The following is a 22,383-nucleotide window of genomic DNA, read 5'->3' as shown; positions in this document are numbered from 1 at the left end:
CATAGCCATGCTATGCTTTCGTATAGAATAGCAAAGGGTGAGAAAGACAAGTGGTCGTGAGGAGAAGGGGAACATGGGGGAGAGGTTAAAGCACAGCATAGCCATGCTATGCTTTCGTATAGAATAGCAAAGGGTGGGAAAGAGAAGTGGGCGTGAGGAGAAGGGAAACATGGGGGGAGAGGTTAAAGCACAGCATAGCTATGCTATGCTTTCGTATAGAATAGCAAAGGGTGAGAAAGACAAGTGGGCGTGAGGAGAAGGGGAACATGGGGGGAGAGGTTAAAGCACAGCATAGCCATGCTATGCTTTCGTATAGAATAGCAAAGGGTGAGAAAGACAAGTGGACGTGAGGAGAAGGGGCACATGGGGGGAGAGGTTAAAGCACAGCATAGCCATGCTATGCTTTCGTATAGAATAGCAAAGGGTGGGAAAGAGAAGTGGGCGTGAGGAGAAGGGGAACATGGGGGGAGAGGTTAAAGCACAGCATAGCCATGCTATGCTTTCGTATAGAATAGCTAAGGGTGGGAAAGACAAGTGGGCGTGAGGAGAAGGGGAACATGGGGGAGAGGTTAACGCACAGCCTAGCCATGCTATGCTTTCGTATAGAATAGCAAAGGGTGGGAAAGAGAAGTGGGCGTGAGGAGAAGGGGAACATGGGGGAGAGGTTAAAGCACAGCATAGCTATGCTATGCTTTCGTATAGAATAGCAAAGGGTGGGAAAGAGAAGTGGGCGTGAGGAGAAGGGGAACATGGGGGGAGAGGTTAACGCACAGCCTAGCCATGCTATGCTTTCGTATAGAATAGCAAAGGGTGGGAAAGAGAAGTGGGCGTGAGGAGAAGGGGAACATGGGGGGAGAGGTTAAAGCACAGCATAGCTATGCTATGCTTTCGTATAGAATAGCAAAGGGTGGGAAAGAGAAGTGGGCGTGAGGAGAAGGGGAACATGGGGGGAGAGGTAAAGCACAGCATAGCCATGCTATGCTTTCGTATAGAATAGCAAAGGGTGAGAAAGACAAGTGGTCGTGAGGAGAAGGGGAACATGGGGGAGAGGTTAAAGCACAGCATAGCCATGCTTTGCTTTCGTATAGAATAGCAAAGGGTGGGAAAGAGAAGTGGGCGTGAGGAGAAGGGGAACATGGGGGGAGAGGTTAAAGCACAGCATAGCCATGCTATGCTTTCGTATAGAATAGCTAAGGGTGGGAAAGACAAGTGGGCGTGAGGAGAAGGGGAACATGGGGGAGAGGTTAACGCACAGCCTAGCCATGCTATGCTTTCGTATAGAATAGCAAAGGGTGGGAAAGAGAAGTGGGCGTGAGGAGAAGGGGAACATGGGGGGAGAGGTTAAAGCACAGCATAGCTATGCTATGCTTTCGTATAGAATAGCAAAGGGTGGGAAAGAGAAGTGGGCGTGAGGAGAAGGGGAACATGGGGGGAGAGGTTAAAGCACAGCATAGCCATGCTATGCTTTCGTATAGAATAGCAAAGGGTGAGAAATACAAGTGGGCGTGAGGAGAAGGGGAACATGGGGGAGAGGTTAAAGCACAGCATAGCTATGCTATGCTTTCGTATAGAATAGCAAAGGGTGAGAAATACAAGTGGGCGTGAGGAGAAGGGGAACATGGGGGGAGAGGTTAAAGCACAGCATAGCCATGCTATGCTTTCGTATAGAATAGCAAAGGGTGAGAAAGACAAGTGGGCGTGAGGAGAAGGGGAACATGGGGGGAGAGGTTAAAGCACAGCATAGCCATGCTATGCTTTCGTATAGAATAGCAAAGGGTGGGAAAGAGAAGTGGACGTGAGGAGAAGGGGAACATGGGGGGAGAGGTTAAAGCACAGCATAGCCATGCTATGCTTTCGTATAGAATAGCTAAGGGTGGGAAAGACAAGTGGGCGTGAGGAGAAGGGGAACATGGGGGAGAGGTTAAAGCACAGCATAGCTATGCTATGCTTTCGTATAGAATAGCAAAGGGTGGGAAAGAGAAGTGGGCGTGAGGAGAAGGGGAACATGGGGGGAGAGGTTAACGCACAGCCTAGCCATGCTATGCTTTCGTATAGAATAGCAAAGGGTGGGAAAGAGAAGTGGGCGTGAGGAGAAGGGGAACATGGGGGGAGAGGTTAAAGCACAGCATAGCCATGCTATGCTTTCGTATAGAATAGCAAAGGGTGGGAAAGAGAAGTGGAAAGCTTGAGTTGAGAAGGCCACCAGCTCCGCTGTTAATCAGTCTTCACATCACTCTTGCGTAGCTGTCCCAAATGTCTTCTCAGGGATCATCTGGGGCCTGGATTATTCATTTAAGCGTATTGCTCTCAAGCGAATAATGGCCGATAGGCAAGGTGAAGGCGCCTCTTTTGAGATCAGAAATAACGTTATAGGCGAGTTCTGCAGCTAGAAGAAGTCGTGAACTTATATTCTCTAGACGTTTCTTAGACAACGGGTTCCCATGCAAAGCGCACCTACATCCCGAAAAACCGTACCATCTCCCTCAGACTTACCGAACTGACGCGAATGTGCACGTCAAAAACTGGTGAGTTTTTTTGTTTTTTTTATTTGACAAAACATTTTTTCGGGATATATGTAAAAAACTCAAAATTTACTAAAAAATTAAAAGGAGCTAGAAAAAAAATCGCCACATACCACACTCGTGATAATCGGTTTCATGCGAAGCAGTCAGCGAGTACTACTATGCTGCATTTATTTTTTTATTTGCGCCAAGCGGTACGATGTCGATAAACGTGTTTCAGTAAGTGTAGTAGTCTGTGTGCACATCGTGGGCTTACGAGGCACGTCGACAACACTGGCGTTTAGAAGGTAACTTATGATCTGACGTAACATCAGCACTCACGTAAGAGCAGATATGTCAGTATTATCGAAACGAACTGCGCTTTATGGCGCGATGGTGTGAATATCGTACGTAACATTCGTTACGGTATTCATCCGGGGTCGAGCGACGCTTGATTATAACTTGCTGTATTATAGGAATACAAGTGTAATGTTTATTAGACTGCTAAAAAAGTGGAGCCAACAATGGAACCACAGCTGTTAACCTGACGTGACGCCTGCACCTAGGAACACATATGTAGCGTTGTTGCTTTGTTATAAAATTAGGTAGCCAGTGCACTTTAACCACAATCGACGTTGCACCGATATTACGCTTGCAAAGGATGTTTTCTCCGAGCAGTTTCCTAGCCTGGCGTGTCTCTGCGGTAGAATACCTGACTGCCTGAATACCACACCCTTGATGCAAAGGATTCTACCACTACACCTTCCCTCTGTCTTTTTTGACACAGTTGCCCCAACATGTTGCACGTCTTTAAAAAAGAGTATGCCCGGATGCTTCGCATGAGCGTAGGTAGCTTTTCAAATTAATATTATTTGTAGCGTAACAAAGAATTTTGTTTGGTAAAGTGTCATTTCGCGATTATTTCCACTGGATGATTCTGTTCCACGCTTACTTGAAGAAACGCTCGATTTGAAGAATATCCAGGTTTGCGGGCAACATGGAGCACAGTCAGAGCGAAAGCAGGAAAAGCGGCCTTTCTAGAGCCCATTGTAAACTCGCGTGGGGTAACTAAGGCAAAATAAACATGCAATGTACGCACTATGCCATTAGTCACCTTAATTTTCATGAAGTAGAAAAACATCCACAATACTGTTACTTGTCATTCTGCAGAGAAGCGATGCACCCGCTACACATTTGAAAGGCATTATGGGCACTTTGTGGAAGCTGTGGCTGATGACAATGAGGAATAATGGCGAAACCTTTTGTACTGAAATGGAAGCATTCAACGACCCCCTCCCCCCCATTGCGCAATTCGTATTGTGTGACTCCTCGTTAGTACGGCACTCTTTTACCACGCCATGTTACAAGCGGTGACGCAGTTCTTTGCCAGACATGACGCCTGCATAGGATCTTTTTGCGAAGAATTTCGAGCTGGCCTGGCTCTGTGGTAGTGTACTCGTCTGCCACGCAGAGGAACCAGGTTCGAGTCCCATCTGATACTGGGTGTTCTGATGTACTGGGGGTACTGGATGTCTTCGCTCGATAGTGGTTACGGACACCGGCAGCGGCGGCGGACAACTACGGCGCCAAAATCAGCTGTTGTGATTTCATAACTGCTTTCGCTGCAAAATCAAAGTATTAACTTAGAAGCTTTTCTTTGACCACACATTGACCGCTTAAGTCTCGGCGCTTTCGCGGTCGTCTCCTTAACTTGACACATACCAAAATTGGCATTGGCGTGGGAACCTGTTCATCGTGTATGACGAACATGATGAACAGGTTATTAGATGAATAGCGTGAGACACTTGCCGCGTAAGTCATGAAGCCCTTTCTTTCAGTCACGTGTGGCACATAGCCGTATACCACGGCCCATGGAATGCGGGTATGAGGCACTGGTGATTCATAGTTCCTTTCAATCCAGGAAAAGCGATAATAACATATTTTTTTTAAATTTTGCGTGGTCCTCTTATAAATTGCTTGTCGCAGAATGTGGGCCAGACGTCGGCAGAGCTGTTGGTGATGGAAATATATGAGGGACGGAAAGATAGAAAATCATGGTTAGAGCCGCTCTCAAACTCAGGCATTCTACGTGGCAGCCAAGTGGAAGCTGCTTGAAAAGCTGCTTACGAAAAAACATGTAATGGTGTCATATCGCAGCAACGTCCACTGTGGATGCAGCATTCCCAATCGACGTTTGCAAGAACGTAATAAACATTACATGTCTATGACTCGTCAAGCTGTGTTCAACGATTGCTCAACCCGGAAGAGTACGGCAAAAACCGCTTCTTAGGATGTGCACATCATCGTAGCGCAGGGTGCAATTCACTTTGATAACACTAACATCTGTGCTCTAAGGTGAATACCAACGTCACGTGAGGCCATAGGATACCCTTTGGGCGTCAGTGTAGTCGACGTGCGTGGTATGCCCACGATGAACCCTTCTGTAGCCTGGGGGGAAATGGGAGGCTAGAAGCTGCCCCTTCCAAAAAAATTGTTGCTTCCTCAAATAGGTACTTTCCTCAAAATAGGTGCTCATCTCAAATAGTTAAGGCCTTCAGCAAATACTCCCCTCCCCCCCCCCCACTACACAACCCCGAAAAAAATTCCTCGCTACGAGCCTGCCCACGATATGTCCATAACAACTCAAAATGCACAAAGCAGTCGGTCCAACCCGCAATGGTTCACTCAAAGCAATGAACCAAATGGTATAGGCCACTATATTTCCCTACTCCTTCGCATGACATCGAGTCCCGCAATTCCCGGGATCTGCCAAATTTTGCCTATCATCTTGTGAAGTGTTGTATTTGCTATTTGTTAGTATGCTTGAGCAACGAGTACCAGCAAGGCATTGTTTCTTTGTATCCACAGTTTTGAAAACATGTTTGAAGCATCAGTATCAAGAATACGAGCTGGTAATGTTTTAGTGGTAGAAACTCCAGCCAGGTAGTCACTGGCTTATGACAAGCGATATGCACGTCAGAAAGACTCAAGTCAGCTTAAGTAAAAATAACAAGCAGTAAATGACCAAGTGGACATTCGCAACGTACAATGCGGTAACTATTCAAACCTCTTTCGCATCAGTCATATTATTCACGAATGCTTTATGGAGGGCTTCATGCTAGGTATGCAGAAACTTGTTATGGAAGCTTAGGCTGTTCTTGAGACACCGATTACAGTGCATAAAATAGAAAGCTGTTTTAAAGGTATAACAGGTTCGAAGCACTCATACACCGGTGGCTTGCTAGTTGTCTTGCGCATCACGTTATTTATTTCTTAGAATAATAATAATAATACTAATAATAATAATAATAATAATAATAATAATAATAATAATAGTATCTGTGGTGTAACGTCCCAAAACCACGATATGATTATGAGGACGCCGCATTGGAGGCCTCCGGAAATTTCGACAGCCTGGGGTTCTTAACGTGCACCTTAATATAAGTACACGGGCCTCAAGCATTTTCACCTCCATACAGAGGCACCACATAGTGTTCAAACCGCAGACTGTCTAATTTATGCACACTGGGTTATTAACAGGTATGAACAAAAGAAGCTGCCACATTCTTTGAAGAGGCTGCGTATTGTACTGACTGCCAAAACTAATGAGGCTAGCAAACTGCGCGGAGTGATCAATATTGTATTTATAGCAGTCACGGTTCTCACTTTGGAAATGCGTGGTCTGACGCATGTGCACATTGGCTTTGCCAGAATAAAACATTAGCAGGTAGCGCTTTGATACTGTACTCCCTGTGTAGTTTTCTGATATGCTGAGTGTAAAACTGTAAAACACCACAACATAATCATAAAGGAAGGTTGGACAAACATAAATTGAGTATCTGCCCGCTAGCATAAAAACAAAGGAAACCCTACTAGATGGTTATACAACTATTGCTCTGTAAAATAAGGAGCTGCTTGCTGTAATGAATCTACTGACCATCTGACGGAATGTGTCCTTTCATTGGAATAATTATTTTTATACATTACAAAGAGAGGCTATTATAGCTTTTGTTATTGAAGAATCACTGATAACTGCTTCTCGAAATAAGAAAGACGTCCTTGCCTGATACAAAAAAACCTGAATCACCTATTAGTAACAATTTGTGAAAACTTTATAGCGCATTACAATGCTTTGATTATACGTATGACTTATTCAAGCACATCTATATTTTATAAAGTAAAATGAAATAAACCATTTTTAATGAAAGAACTTACGTATGAGCAATTTCGTGGGTCATAACGCGAATTCCTTGGTAACTGTACGCTTGGTCCTCACCGAGCTGTTGCCGGTTTGTAGTACAAGCAGACGCGACAAAGGCGTAGCCTGCATGCAGAAAAACAGGAGAAGTTGAAACCAGCACCACAATGTCACGTTGCATATTACACGCAATAAACTGAGTATTTTAGTCTTTTCAGGCACTGTCACGATATAAAAAAGAACACTAGAAACATCAGAACCTCTATTCACGAAGCATTTCACGCACTTATTCGGTTTCGCCCACTAATGTGAATTGTCGGTGATAGCGTAGGCCTGGACATGTTGGTAATCCATTTTACTCATTTATCACACTCTTAAACAAGACAGAGGACATAAGGACGACACGGACACGTGTGGTGTGTTTGTGTCGTTCTTCTGTCCTCTGTAATTTTTAACAATGCGCTAAAATAGCAAAAAAAATGTCGGTGATTTGCTAGCGAACAATTGTTTTGCTTTAAAGATCTATAGGAAATTTCACCTTCAGCAGGTAATCTAAGCCAATATTTGTCTTTGTAGCGCTGCTCCCCTACCCTGAATATACAATTCTCAGTGCGGAGCATTTAGGTGTCCGGGCTGTAGTATGATGTCGCATGCTATCATCATGTCATGTTGCTTGGCGTAACGCAGGTAAAACCACGTATAGCATAGCCATGTGTAGCAAGGGGACGTCAAAGGGAAGTGAGGCTGAAGAGAAGCGATGCGAGGGTGAGGAGGAGAAAAAGGGAGAAACGAGGGGTGAAGATGAAGTGAATATGCGATCACCGTATGCTGTCATGTTACTTCGCTGCTTGGCGTCACGCTTGCAAAAGCGCGTATAGCACAGCCATGTGTAGCGGTATTGCGGGATAGGGAAGTGAGGATGAGGAGGAGTGATATGAGGACGAGGACGATGAAAAGAAACGAGGGGTATACCATAGCCTTGTATGGTGTTAGGTAGCCAAAATCATGTAAAGCATAGCCATGTGTAGCCATGCAAGGGGCGGAAAATGAAACTGAAAATAGAAAATGAAAATAAAAAGGATAGAAAGGGGGAAGGGAATAGAGCACTGCACGGGCCGGGATTCTCGGCCCGGCCCGGGTCCGGGACTCGTTCAAATTTACCCGCCCGAGCCCGGCCCGGCGTCTCAAAGCGAGACCCGGGCCCGGCCCGAACCCGACAAAAAATTTCGCCTACCCGGCCCGGCCCGGCCCCACCACAGATAGGGCCCGACAGGAGCCCGAGCCAATAATCTAGGTGGTGCAGCCCGAAGATAGAATCGGCCGCAAGGGTGTTTTAAGTGGAAAATATTGAAAATAGCGGACATACTGGGTACGATAAACGTTTGTTCGGCAGTGGTATACTGTACCTAGTTTTCTAGGACTACAATCGGGATCATCAAGAGCGTTTTCTAGCAGACATTGCAGGAAGAAAAGTGATTTGCAGCATGATTCCCGTTTTGATAAGGATGGCAATAAAAACAGAGGGGACAGAGAACGGAACGCTATCTTCCCTTTGTTTTATAGCGCTCTCTTTATTTGAAATTTAAATGGACATGAAAGTGAAACAATTAATCGGCTTAGATGGATAGATTGTGCTCTGAGAAGTCTAATGTCGTTAGTTTTACCAACGCAGGTGCACTAATAAAGGAGAAAATCAAGGTCAGGGTTTCATTTGTAAATTTTCTGCCAAAATCTCCACTCGGCGCCGTTCTTGTGCAGATGACTGACGGACTGGAAAGGGTCATCAGTTTTGCTAGCCAGTCGCTATCAAAGACGAAAACCAACTATTCTACAACAAAAACGGTGTACCTCGCCATCATCTAGGCTAAATCAAAGTTTCGCCCTTACATTTACGGCAGGCCCTTAGAGTTGTGAGCGACCACCACGCGTTGTATTGGCTACCTAACTTGAAAGATTCTCCGGGACGCCTGGCACGGTAGGACGTGAGACTTCAAGAATTCGACATTACCATTGTTCACAAGCCCGGAAGAAAACACTGCGACGCCGACAGCCTGTCTCGTGCCCCATCTATGCACCGCCGCAGCATGACCAGGATGATGACTGCTTCTTGAGAACCATAAATGCCGACGACTCCGATGAACGACAACGAGCCGTTCCGGAACTCAGGGGACTTATGAGAAACCTCGAGGGCGGCACTGCCGTTGCGCCGAAGGTATTTAGGCGAGCAGTGGCGTCGCTTTTTAGGGGCGAAGCTCCTTATGCCGTGGGTCTGTCCGTCCTCCGTTTGTTTGTAGCGTTGTAGTAGCCACCTCTAGCTCGTGAGAAGCGCGCGTTCTGGTATGCAGTAGAAGAAGCAGACGACGTTGACGAGTGAGACTCTCGTGCGTGTTCGCCTTTGTGGCATTCTTTCTTCTTTACTGCGCGCCTTCTAGTAGGCAGTAGAAGAAGAAGACGACGTTGACGAGTGACACTCTCGTGCGTGTTCGCCTGTGTGGCGTCCTTTAATCTTTACTACGTCTGGTGTTTTCAACGACACCCGAAGACAACATTTCAGAAGTAACGCGCCATGAGGCTCCCTCTTGGCACGCTTTCCCTTTAGCTCAGGGTGGCCAGATGGAAGACAAGGCTGCGGAACGGAGGGCACGGAAGGCGGCGGCAGCGCGCTCGCAGACAGAATCCTGAGGTGAGAGCCCGCGAGGCCGAAGCTGCACGTCGACGCCGCGAGACAGATTCCGCCGTTCGAGCCCGCAAAGCCGAAGCTGCTCGACAAGCTGCACGGCTGCGGCACGAAGACCCCGCCGTTCGAGCCCGCGAGGCCGAAGCTGCTCGACAAGCTGCACGGCTGCGGCACGAAGACCCCGCCGTTCGAGCCCGCGAGGCCGAAGCTGCACGGCTGCGGCGCGGATCGGATCTTTAAAATGTGAAGGACCGTGAAGAGGCGAGAAAGCGCGCGTACCGGCAGGCAGAGCCCGAGGCTGTGCGAGCACGCGAAGTGGCTGCAAAACGCATCAGGCGGGCTCTGCCCGAAGGCGCCGACGCGCGCTTCCAGCGGGACTTCCTTGATAACAGTTTCGGCCATAGTTGCGGTGTGTGCAACAAATTGTGGTTCTCAAACAATTTAGTCACAATATCTTCCATCAAGAAGGACAACGCTCGCGCCGATATGCCATCGCCGTGCTGCAGCACCAGTTCGCTTCGCCCCACTCATCATCATTCACCACGTGGATATGCTGTGGTTTTTTGTGAAACGGCGTTCTCCAAAAGAACTTCTCGGCACTTCGAGCCAAGTACCTTTCCGTGGTGCCTTCAGCATTGCGGCCAGAACTCCTCCAGGCCCTGCACGACGACCCGATGGCAGGACACCTGGGTGTCTCCCGCATGCTCTCAAGAATACAATAAACTACTGCTGGCAGCGCCTAGCCGCCCACGTCGCTCGTTACGAAAGACTTGCCGAGATTGGCAGGGACGGAAGACACCGCCGACTAGGCCGGCCGGACTTCTACAGCCCGTGGAGCCACCTCGCCAGCCATTCCAGCAAATCGGGATGGATTTACTGGGGCCGTTCAACATCTTGACTTCCGGAAACAAATGGATCATCGAGGCTACCGACTACCTCACCCGCTACGCCGAGACAAGGGCCCTGCCCGCAGGCAGTACGTCCGAGGTGGCCAAGTTCATTGAAAACATCGTCCTGCGTCATGGCGCCCCAGAGGTCCTCATCTCCCACAGAAGTACGTCATTTACTGCTGACCTAACTCACTCAATATTGAGATACAGCCAAACGAACCACCGCCGGACCACAGCGTACCACACACAGACTAATGGCCTGACCACGTGGCTAAACAAGACCATCGCCGACATCCTGGCCGTAGGTCAACGTCGAACACGAAACGTGGGATGGCATCCTTTTACGTGACCTTCGCATTCAATACGGCCATGCAATAAACGGCGCAAATGACGCCGTATAAGTTGGTCTAGGGGAAGAACCCTGCAACGACGCTCGACGCCATGTTACCCAAGGTCACCGACAAAGAAAACGTCGACGACACCGTCTACTTTCAGCACGCCGAAGAAGCCATCCAACTCGCCCGCCTGCGGATCCAGCGCCAGCAAAAGACCGACGACTGTCGTTACAACCTTAGACGACGACACGTAGAATGCCAGCCTGGCGACCGTGTCTGGGTATGGACGTCAATACGCTTACGCGGGCTTAGCCAGAAGCTCCTTCGACGATACTTCGGACCATGCAGGGTACTTCGACGTCTCGGCGAACTCGACTACGAGGTTATCCCCGACGGCATGACGAACTCTCAGCGGGGCCATGCACGCCCAGAGGTCGTGCATGTGGTGCACCTGAGGCCTTTCTGTGCACGTTAAGGAACTTGTGGACTCCAGTTTTTGCTTGATTTAATATGTTTCTTTTGTATTGCATGCTTGTTTTCATTTTTATGTTGTTAAGGCCCGCCACGGTGGCCTAGTGGTTATGGCACTCGACTGCTGACCCGAAGGTCGCGGGGTCGAGTCCCGGACGCAGCGGCTGCATTTTCGATGGAGGCGAAAATATTTGAAGCCCGTGTACTTAGATTTAGGTGCACGTTAAAGCACCGCAGGTGGTCGAAATTTCCGGAGCTGTCCACTACGGCGTCTCCCATAATCATATCGTCGTTTTGGGACGTTAAAGCCCACATAAAAATGTCCTGCTTTAAGCATCGGGGCGATCCGCCACGCGTGTTATTTTGATTTATTCGGGCTTCACCCTCAAAGACTCTTTGCAACGCTCCGCGCAGACCGCACCACGATGCTTCAGAAGCTTCACGATTGTTTAGATGAGTCCGTTAAGAATGCGCGTAGAACGCGGATAGTCTAGTTTCCGTGAGAGATTACGCGGCCACCAGCGATTACGCTGGAATATTCGATAGCACACGCATAAAAGCCGACACGCTTCAGCGCTTGTCAGATTATCGAGACCCGAAGCTCTGTTCGTCGTTGTCAGTACACCGTGTGTATTGTAGTTTGCCTTTCCATTTCCCAGCCACAAGTTCGGCCAAATAAAGAGTTTCATCATGGACCCGCACTGACTGCTTCCTTCGTCAACGTCACGACCCCGTGCCAATAAACACGGTTATGCTAAAAAACGTTGCATACCGTATCCAAGACAAAAATAGACAATATTCACATAACTATGTGACGTGAAAATAAAGGAAAGCGTAAACGCACTAGCAAGGCTAAAAATGCTACTAACTTCAAGAAAAATGTTCAATGCCTTTGTAGCGCACTTCTCCATTTTCGTTTGTGGTTTGCTATATGATAAACACACTGAGCTGTACGAAGATTTATTATTCAAGATAAATGCTTTTTTTTGAAAATTAATAAATAATGCCACGCGCTTCTTTTTCTAGCATCAATAAGCAGTACCCCCTGCATTTTCTGAAACAGAGGTGTTCAAGTAATTGTACACTCCAGAAACCTCGTGACGAATATCACCAGCCTGTTCGAAAGGAAATGCTCCTATCGTTATCATAATTCTGAAGAACTGTATAACAATCCTCATCACGACAGTGGCACTATCTGTTGCGACAAATGTTTAATGTTCTTGTAGCACACTCGGCTGAAGGTTCATCAGTGCAAAAATTTCGGCTGCGTAGTACATTGCGAATTTCAATCGCTGTGCGTTCTTTGTAAATACTGCGCTGTCGTTGGTACTTGGACAAAGTCGTGCACCATCACGATCAGGTTGTTATTAGGCTGTTACGTGCTAACAGCGCGGGTATTTTGCAATTGATCAGGAGGCATCATAGGTGCAATAAACAGATATAATACCCTGCCCTGAACTGATAGCCACCATCATTTGCTAATGAGCTGTAGTTTCATACCACGGTCAACTAGCATTTATATTAAAATCACCCTGTGCATTACATACAGACGTTGAAGTATCAACCAGCTTTGTACATTCTTACAGTGCTAGGAAGCAAGGAAAATGTCCAGGCCCTAGGCAGGACACAACGTCGGGCCGATAATTGCTTTACGGCGGCTACGCGAGGCCCAATATTGCCGACTCAATCACGGCTCATTGTAATCACGGCCAGTAATGGCTCACTGCAGTGAGCCATTACTGGCCGAGCCATTGAATTTCGCTGGCAATACTGGGTCGCTTTTGTCGCCCTTCATCGGATATTGGGTTTTCACTGGCAATATTGTGCCTGCTTTGCCGCCGTCCCACCGATATCGGCTGTGTCAATAGATTTCATCGGCAAATACTGGGCCGGTTTTGCCGTTCTTCAGAATATGTCGGCTGAGCCGTTGGCTTTCATCGGGTAATATTGGGCCACTTTTGCCTTCTTCAGCCGACGTTGGCTCTCAGCGGCTAATATTGTGCCCAAAAAATTGGCGAAATTCGCACTAAGCCAAGCAAGGCTTGAAACAGCGAAACCTAAATATTCTGAAGACAAATGAGGTTGCATCTAGCTTGCTTCTGGTCCTTAGCTGGGTAATGCAGGTTCTTTCTAGGTTGCTTCTACGTCATTCCTAGGGTTTAGCTAGGTGATGCTAGCTAGTTTTAGGGGCGAAGCTCCTTAAGGCGGCACCCGTTCGTCCCTCGTAGTAGTCGTAGTAGTCGTAGTGCGTAACCAGTCTTACGCTTCGACCTCCAAGGTGGTGCCGGTGGGAGATTTTTCCTGTGCGTTGTTGAACAATAAAAAATTCGCAGCGTGCGCGTTAACTAAAAGCCGTCTTCTGTCTCTCATTCCCCATTAGCAGCCATTGCCATGTTCCAGTAGGAAACGTTAGTAGAAGTAGAAGTGTAAGTGTTAGCTAAAAGCCGACTTCTTCTGTCTCTCATTCCCATTAGCAGCCATTGTTTACCTCCAAGGTAGTGCCTGGTGAGATTTCTCCTGTGCGTGATTAAACAATAAAAATTTTGTTCAAAACGCCGTTGATTGATGAAATAAACCAACGAAAGACGCCAGATGTTTTGTAAAAGCAGAACGAAAGAACGCCAGATGTTTCTAAAGCAAAACGAAAAGACGCCAGCTGCTTAACGAAAGACGCGAGATGTTTTCTAAAGCAATGGTTTTCTAAACAATGAAAATTCACAGCGTACATGTAAAATTAAAGTGAGCTGCAAGTCGTCATAACTCATCGAACCTTTAGTATAAACGCGCCCGATCTCACGTCGGTGATGATGTACTGGGCAGAATTCACGGAAGATTCACGGTTTACCGACGAACCTCCGCAGCTTCGCCCACTCATCATCATTCACTCCGTGGATATGCTGTGATTTTTATGTTGATTCTCAGCGCAGAGAAGTTCAAGTTAAACCACAGACAATCAGACACCCGACAAAGATGTCCAAATTCCAGAGACAGAAACTCGCACTGAAACCAAGCGTTCGCATCTCTCGTAGACCTACGGCCACGTCGTCGTTGGCATCGGCCTTCCATCGCTTCGGTGTTTTCTCGCAGCCGCCGTTGCCTTTCCCGTTATCCAGTATTCTCTCGTTGAACGTACTCGGGGTCTTCGGCTCGCCGCCGTCGCTTCCCAGCCAAATTGTTGGGCTAAATGTGGTCTTATTCATTTTTAGTGGACCAGTGGTGAGTAGTAGGATGTACCAAATTTCTGTGGCACATCGCCGTTTATTATAATGATAATTTTGCCTTCGTCATTTTTATGGACCAGTGGGAAGTAGTGGAATAACCCAATTTCTGCCGCACCTACCCATTTATGATGACGATAGTTTTCAGTTCGTCGGACAAGAAACGATTGTCAAAACAGCTTCGCTGTTAAAACATGTCCATTTATTGCTGGCAATGAAAACTGAATTTTATATCTTGGCTGACAGCGATGATTACCATCTCAATCTGTATCCCCCTGATCACGAAACTTACCTGAAGAAGTGGTCTTCACGTGCCTTCTAGTACCTTATTCTAAGAAAATCACGAAGCTTGATTTCAATCGCCCGGTATAGGTCGATATTATGTTTACGAATGTAATGAAATATGTTAAGACACAAATGGACAGTATATTATGCGATGCAATAATTGGGGTAGCATCTTGTACCTGCATCTCAGATACATCTTGCCCGAGTATTTTGTATTGCGTTGCGATACAATTTCAAAGGTATCTCTGCCCATCCCTGACAAGACACCACTCTCTGTTTCGTGCAAGAAACATATTTTTTTTAATATCGTGGCAAGTCAAGGCGAGTTTTGATCACTGTCAAAACCACGGTGTTACGCGGGTGTAAAATTTTAAACAGTAGACAGGAGGAATTCAGACTTCACGCATGGCCCTTCATTGCAAGAAAATCAATCAGTTCGCTACTACGTCAATGCGCCAGACCTAACCAACACGAAAACTAACGTTGACAAACTATGAATCGTTCCTCAGTATTCTATCGCTTCTCTGCATTAGCCAGAGCAACGCTATTTTTACTAAGCCAGGGCAGAACGTTCATATAAAGCACTACTAAGCGTTCATTTTTTACAGGCCGGTTCACACACTTGCATTTACAGACGGCCACGCAAGTGTACTTTTCTTTGAATTGCTGCTATAAATGTTCAATGAATGAGACATATTTTCTTCTTCGAACTTCAATGAATTATTTCTTTGCGTGAGTCCCTATTGTCTATAGATTCCTGTTCAGTAACCCGCAGTGGGAAGATTTACTTATTTAACGAGCCAGGAAAGCAAAATTCTGATTGCAGTAGTCAAAGGCGGAGGGCATGTGGCAAGGGGAGGGTAATGATTTCACCGCATAAAGGGGTTTACAGCGACAGCGCTTGATTGTTCCTACTGCTTTAATTGCAAAAACAAGAACTGTCACTTTTAACCTCATGTGTGGCATTCTAGGTACAGGAATCTCACCTGTCGGTAACAATTAACAATAAGTCACCATGAAACCGCACTCTAGAGGCCACACGCTCATTATTATTGTCGAGACAGAAGGACCACAGCCCGATTTCCTGGTCAGAATGTAGTGTGCAGTGCGCAATATATTGGTGGAAAAAAGATAAGTATTCCCGCAAAATTAAGATATTTTCTCACCCTGAAGTTCCTCCCTTGTTGTTCCGTCTGAATACACGGCAATCATGTCAAAGCTAAGGAAGTAAAGTTCACATTAAGCAAACCGAAAGTTTTTAAAACACACAGCAAAGTTATCATGTTGCACTACATACTAAAAGTGTGCTCTATATTGCAGATGTTCTAAGTGAGCTAACCAAAGCAGGGAAACAAATATGCCCCTGCAGAAAAGTTTGGCAATAAGTACAACGGCAATTTGGGTGCATGAATGAGCCACACAAACAAATCGTCTTGATTGTATCAGTGAAAAAATGATGGCTGATCCCTCCGTGATGGGAATCGGTATAACACGAAAGTGAAACGTGTCGTCACAAAGTAGTTGATTGTTTGCAGGCCATTCGTATATGGGAGCTTGTACAATGTCTACGGCTTGTCAGATATAGGAGCGCCTGATGCGGACGCAATCACGTTGACGCCTAGTGGCACACCTCCGTACCCACGTCTAATGCCCATGATCATGATTTAACCCTTGCGGTAGCTGAAGTTCTCAACATATACATTGGCACTGCGTATGGTGAACCCGGCGCAAAGATGGCATCAACAAGCACATAATAAACACTGATACTCTATATACACTCTTTCTTAAGCGTCGTGAAACGCGCAGAGAAACGCTACGCGCGTGGTGTATTCCGTCTAGCGTGGCCGCTAATTCTCTCAGGGCGAGCGGAAAATGCGGTGCGACCGTGCGACAGCCCAGCGAGCGTCGGAGAGCTATTTTACGATATGGATGGATGCTACAGCGAGGCTTGGGCTAAAGAAGCCTCCGCGCGGTATGTTAAAGCGTTGACAAAATAAACGCGCCGAAAAGGACGGTCGTATACTCGCGGACAACTTTTCTTGGCAATGAAGCGAAGGCTACAGAGCCACAATGCACGTATCCAACCGCTAATGAATGTAGTCCCACAATTGCGTCCGTATTTTCTGCATGAGATATATATAATACTCCTTCATTTTCAACATGCAACTTTTTGAGACGGAACGCAGGCACACAAGCGGGATATTTCTACTTCTTTTACTTTATACATTGTCACTTTGCGTTTTTGCGTGCGTGGAAGCCTCCCGCCTTTTACCCGTACCTCGGACACTAAGCAGCGCTTGCGTCGAAATGCAACGCTAGCCATCACTTTCCACGGCGTTACGAGACGCGCGCCAAACCGGTCTACTTCGCGTACCAGTACATGTGCAGACGCTCCGCCTCCGTAGCTTTCCCTTCATTGCCAAGAAACGTTGTCCGCGAGCATAGAAACGGCGCATTTTTTTTTTGTTTTTTTTTAGCCTGGTGGCACACATTTCACCGCCCCGTTATAAAGGGGACGCTCATAGCATCCATCCAGCCATTCTAAGAGCACTCTGAGAGGAAAGTGTGAAAGATAAAATGCGCGTTCATTTATCCTCCGTTACGTGTTTCGCGGTAGCTCACTCTGTTTCTGGACACCGACGCGTTCAGACGCAGCATGTCGTGCTCCGTAGGAGCGGTTGAAGCGGCCGAGTCGGACCGCGGTAACAGGAACGCTGCAATGGAAAATGACGAGTACCGTTTGATTCTGCCTAATCTGCCCAGTGGACGCTCTGTTTTAAACACTGTTTTCATGCATGGTGATGTTCGAGCAAGGCCATTTCGAGTGGAAGACTTCAGAGACACGTTGGACCACCTACGCCTGCTCCCTGAAGTAGTCGCCTTGGGTGCCTACCAGATGAACCACGTTTGGGCAGTAACCTTCAGAAGCGACGAAGGGACCAAAAGACTTCTTGCAAGCAGCGACGTTAAAGTGAAAGGTCGACGTTGTGTCGTCATCGACCCGACAAGTAAGGATCTCCGTATCAAAGTGCACTGGCTCCTGTACAACACAGCAGATGAAGACGTGAGGGCGGCGTTCCTGCCCTACGGCCGTGTCACAGACATTACTCGTGAGCGATGGCGTGTGAACGGAGTTACGGATAAAGGCTCAACAACGAGAACCGTTACTCTGAAGCTTAAAAGTGGCATTAACATCGAGGATATTCCCCATCAATTGCGAGTTGCTGGTGAACAAGCCCTTGTGGTTGTCCCGGGAAGAGCTCCACTGTGCCTGCGATGTGGAAATACTGGCCATATTCGTCGAGATTGTCGTGTACCGCGGTGCGGACAGTGCCGACGCTACGGTCACGAGGACGCGGTCTGCGCCCGAACGTACGCAAGTGTTACGGCACCTGCGAGGACATCGGCGAGTGAAGACACTGCGGAGCTCATCATGGACGAGGCCGATGCCGAGGAGGCCGCTGGTAGCACGCCGAGGCCTGCAAGCACAGAAGACACGGAGGGACGCGCGGCTAGCGTCTCCCTTACTTCCCAAGCAGGAAAAGAGCTTATGGTAATGGACATTGCGTAAACCTCGGCGCTGGTGGCAGCGACGCCGACAGCAGAAGCAAGTAAGGGGATGGAGGACGTGACCGGAGAGAATTTGCAAGTGGATGAGTTGGCGATGCAAGCTTCCAGCGGCACAACAGGCAAACAGGCGCGGGAAGACATGGGAGACAACGGCGTTGCAGGAGACGCTGGCGTCGAAGAGCCACCATCGAAAGCACTACCACCGCGTCGATCGGCGTTGCGCCCGCGGCCTAATATCCCGCCGGACAGGCGTCCGGCGGCGTCGTCGTCTTCGTAGCATCGAGGGCGCGCCTACGGAGGGGGAACGAGGCGTGCGGCTGGCAGGCTCAGCTGCACTGAGTGGCGGAGGTGAGCATCGTGCTCCCAATCTCAGTCGACCGTATACCATGGCTACGGAAAGCTTTCTCCGTTTTGCTTCACTTAACGTGCGGGGTCTCGCTAGCAGAAAGAAACAGAATCAACTGTATCGATTAGTTGTAGAGCGAGATCTCGACGTTATAGCTGTACAGGAAACCAAAGTTGAAGGAGAACAAGAGACTGGGAGCATGGTGCGGCCTTTTAGTTCACGGTTCAGTGTTTGTATAAGTCATGCCATTGGTTCCTCAGCCGGTTGTGCTTTATTTGTCCGCCAGATACAGGGGTTGGTCGTTGAATCTGTTACATCTAGTTTATCAGGGAGGTTAGTAGTATGTGATTTCAGGCACTTGTCATCTAAATGGCGTGTAATTACTGTGTATGCACCTAATGTTCAATCCGAAAGATGTGATTTCTTCCAATCTCTAGATGGATATTGCGATACCGACAGGCAGCTCGTAATAATGGGAGACTTTAACTGTGTGCTTTCTGCACATGACAAGACCAGCAATGCACCGTATAGGGATCCGAGTACGGCAGCCCTTAGCGATATTATAGACCGATATAGCCTTGAAGATGTGGCCGAATGTCTGGATGCGGGGCAAAACATTCATTTTACGCACTTTCAGAATTCCAGTCACGCTCGTCTGGACAGAGCTTATGTAACGGCGAGTATAATACCAATGTGCTACAAATACGTAGTCGAACCAGTCTTTTTTACGGATCACTGCCTAATCTGCTTTAATATCCGTTGTGGCGGCGCTAGACAAAGTAAGTTTTCCTGGGACCTTTGGAAGCTGAACTCACAGCTACTGGAGGATGACATTTTTAAAGAAAAGGTACTAGAACATGTCGGCAAAATTAACAAAACCAGCGAAAGAACGATCGGTGCTCAGTGGGAATACTGTAAAAGTGATATTAAGATGATGGCAATGGAAAGAGCCTGTGCAATAAAACGAGAGAAGAGAAAGGAGGAAGAATTGCTAAAACATAATTTTACTGCATTGCTAGAAGAAGAAGCAAAATCACCAGGAACATTCTCGGAAGATATTCGCAAGGCTAGGCATAAGCTGGAAGTTTTTGACATTGAGCGTTATAAAGGGGCTATAATCCGAGCTCGTGCAGAAAAATTGTTGGTTGGTGAAGCACCAACAAAACGGTCACTGGGTGAAGAGAAGAGATATGCCCGCAAAAATACCATAGAGGAAATACATCATAATGGTGTCGTTTACACAGATAATAAGGGAATAGAAAACGTTTTTTCTAACTACTATCGAGATCTGTTTAAGCAATCGGAGGTTGACATAGGAATGTTTAGGGAGAAATTCTTACCTTTGATGTCAAAAGTGCCCGAAAGTCTTGTTGTAGGGTTGGAACTGCCCATTACAAATTTGGAAGTTGAAAGAGCTATTGAGCGGCTAAACCCAGGAAAGTCACCTGGACCAGATGGGTTGAGCGCAGCCTTTTACAAAACGTTTAAGTCCGATTTGTCCCCAATTTTGACATGTCTCTTCAATGAAGCTTACAAGTATAAGATGTTGCCTCCCACCTTTCTGACGGCGCACACTATTCTAATCCCCAAAACAGATGATAAAACTAAACTCCGCTTTATAAAATCGTATCGCCCCATTAGCCTAACAAATGTAGATTACAAGATCTTCATGAAAATATTAGCTAAGCGATTACAAGGTGTAATAAAGGAAATAGTAGGTCCACACCAGACGTGTGGAATCAAAGGACGCACAATTGCGACCAATATACATAAGGCCAGATCTGTTCTGGAGTGCTGCGATGCGACTGAGACATGTGTAGCAATGCTTCAGTTGGATTTAGAGAAAGCTTTTGATCTTGTGTCACATGATATCCTGATGAGTGTCTTGGATTTTGTAAACGTAGGCTGCATTATCAAAGAGGGAGTGGCTATGGCATATAAGGGCTGTACAACGCAACTCATTGTTAATAAGGTGGTGGGGGCGCGCATTAACTTGCAGCGCTCCGTGCGTCAGGGTTGCCCTCTTTCACCATTGTTGTTCAGTTTGTTTTTAGAGCCTTTCTGTGTGAGTGTGATGAACAGCAGTGCCATCCGCGGATTCAAACTGCATGAGAATGAAGTACGATTACTTGCATATGCTGATGATGTGGCAGTTTTTTGTTCAGATTGCGAGAGTGTTAACGAAGTAGTCTATATTGCGAAACAGTTTTGTACGGCTAGTGGAAGTTCGGTAAACTGGGAAAAGTGCTTGGGATGTTGGCATGGGGATTGGCCTTCCACTCCAGTCGTTTTTGCCAACATGCCATGGGTGAATCAGCCTGCGAAATATTTGGGTGTACCACTAGAATTTTATCGTGACAGTGAGCCGTACTGGCGGCGGCAAGCCACTGAAATGCGTGAAAAAGTGGATAATGTTAGAGGATGGGACTTTTCTATTTTCACGCGGGCCACCATATGTAATCTTTTCTTTGTCTCTAAACTCTGGTACACATTACAGGTTTTACATTGCTCGCGTATAAACGTGCAAAAGCTGCACCGTGTGTTTGCAGTATTTATATGGGGATCAGTGTGGGAACGGTCTAGTCGCACTAATCTTTTTCGTCGGGTTCGGTTCGGTGGTCTTAGTCTGTCACATTTGTTTTTAAGACAGGTCGTTAGTCGTTTATGTTTCTGCGAGACACAAGAGACCCGTTTCTACGTGCAGTTATTCAGCTGAGGCTTGGAAGAGTTTTACCGTCACTCGTTGTCAGCTCGGACTATGTGCATGGGGCGCTTTATGGTTATCTAAAAGAAGTAGTTGGTGCATGCAATTTTTTATTGGCACGTTTCTCTAGCGAATATCTAGCGGGAGTAAAACGAAAAAGGTTGTATAGAGACCTTCTCGACATTGTTTTACCGGTACCACTTTACAGGAGTTTGTACCCTGCTGGACGTGGCAAAAATGTACTGGCCCGAGTAAAAAAAATGGCTGTCCCATCTAGTTCAAAATCATTTTTCTTTAAGCTCCATACAGGGACTCTAGAAGTTAAAACGTGGATGCATGAAAGGGGACTGTTTGTACCGTGGGGAACGCACTGTTTTCTCTGTTGTAAACCTGAAACCATCGAACATGTCTTTCTGGATTGTTGGGAAGGGGTGTTCTTCTGGGACATACTGCAGAGAACTATAAAAAAAGATTTACCGATTGATGCCTACGGGATCAGGTTTTTACCAGTTAATGAAGAAGACGATGGAGCGCCTTATGATACTGTTATGTTGCTCGGCCTTCACAGTATTTGGAAAAAGTACATGGCAGTCCGCCATGCCGACATCAATACACTGCCCATTCGTGAATATTTCCGCCAAATGATCACGAAGTTTATTGAAGAGTGTAAAACTAAAGACCCAATTCCAGAGTGGCTCGAACATCTTGAGCCACTTATCCGTATAAAGGAATTCTAGTCACTATGTAACCATTCCGGTCTTTACCTCTGTATGTACTGTTTATGCACTGTAATATTATTGTATTAGGTGCAAAAGTAAGTAATAAAGAAAAAAAAATTTCGCGGTAGCTCAGTCGGCTAAACGCCCGCCAGCCATCGTCGCGGACCGAGAGGTGATGAGTTCGACTCCTGACAACGGAACTTTTTCTTATAGTTTATTATTTGCCATCGGATGGCGTTCATTTTGCTGGCGTACTTCCGTGACGGAAATGCGTCATGAAAGTCTTCGTGGACCCCGGAATAAAACACTTTCGTGTTAAAAATGAGCATGAGCTGTGCTGACATAACAGCTGGGGCAAAGACCGATATAATGCCACAGTGCTGACATGAAACCTCAAGCAAGCTTTTCTTCGCATCATGTTTTGAGGCACCACAAACAAGACAAATTTTTGGCATTTTTCAAGCACGCA

At 46.9% G+C, this 22,383-nt stretch overlaps 1 protein-coding gene across 1 annotated transcript in view; it reads right to left on the bottom strand.

Moving 5' to 3' along the window:
* The window catches only part of LOC119402085 (metalloproteinase-like), a 69,264-nt gene that overhangs the window by 14,147 nt on the left and 32,734 nt on the right, over positions 1-22,383 (bottom strand). The window contains exons 9-10 of the mRNA XM_049418274.1: positions 15,742-15,794; positions 6,717-6,825 (exon numbers count right to left, since the gene is read on the bottom strand). Coding sequence (XP_049274231.1) covers positions 6,717-6,825; positions 15,742-15,794 — 162 coding nt within the window. The remainder of the gene's footprint in view (positions 1-6,716; positions 6,826-15,741; positions 15,795-22,383) is intronic.

This window comes from Rhipicephalus sanguineus, chromosome 8, assembly GCF_013339695.2.
Source record: "Rhipicephalus sanguineus isolate Rsan-2018 chromosome 8, BIME_Rsan_1.4, whole genome shotgun sequence".
Lineage (NCBI taxonomy): Eukaryota > Metazoa > Arthropoda > Arachnida > Ixodida > Ixodidae > Rhipicephalus > Rhipicephalus sanguineus.
This window is presented reverse-complemented; position numbering and strand designations above follow the sequence as displayed.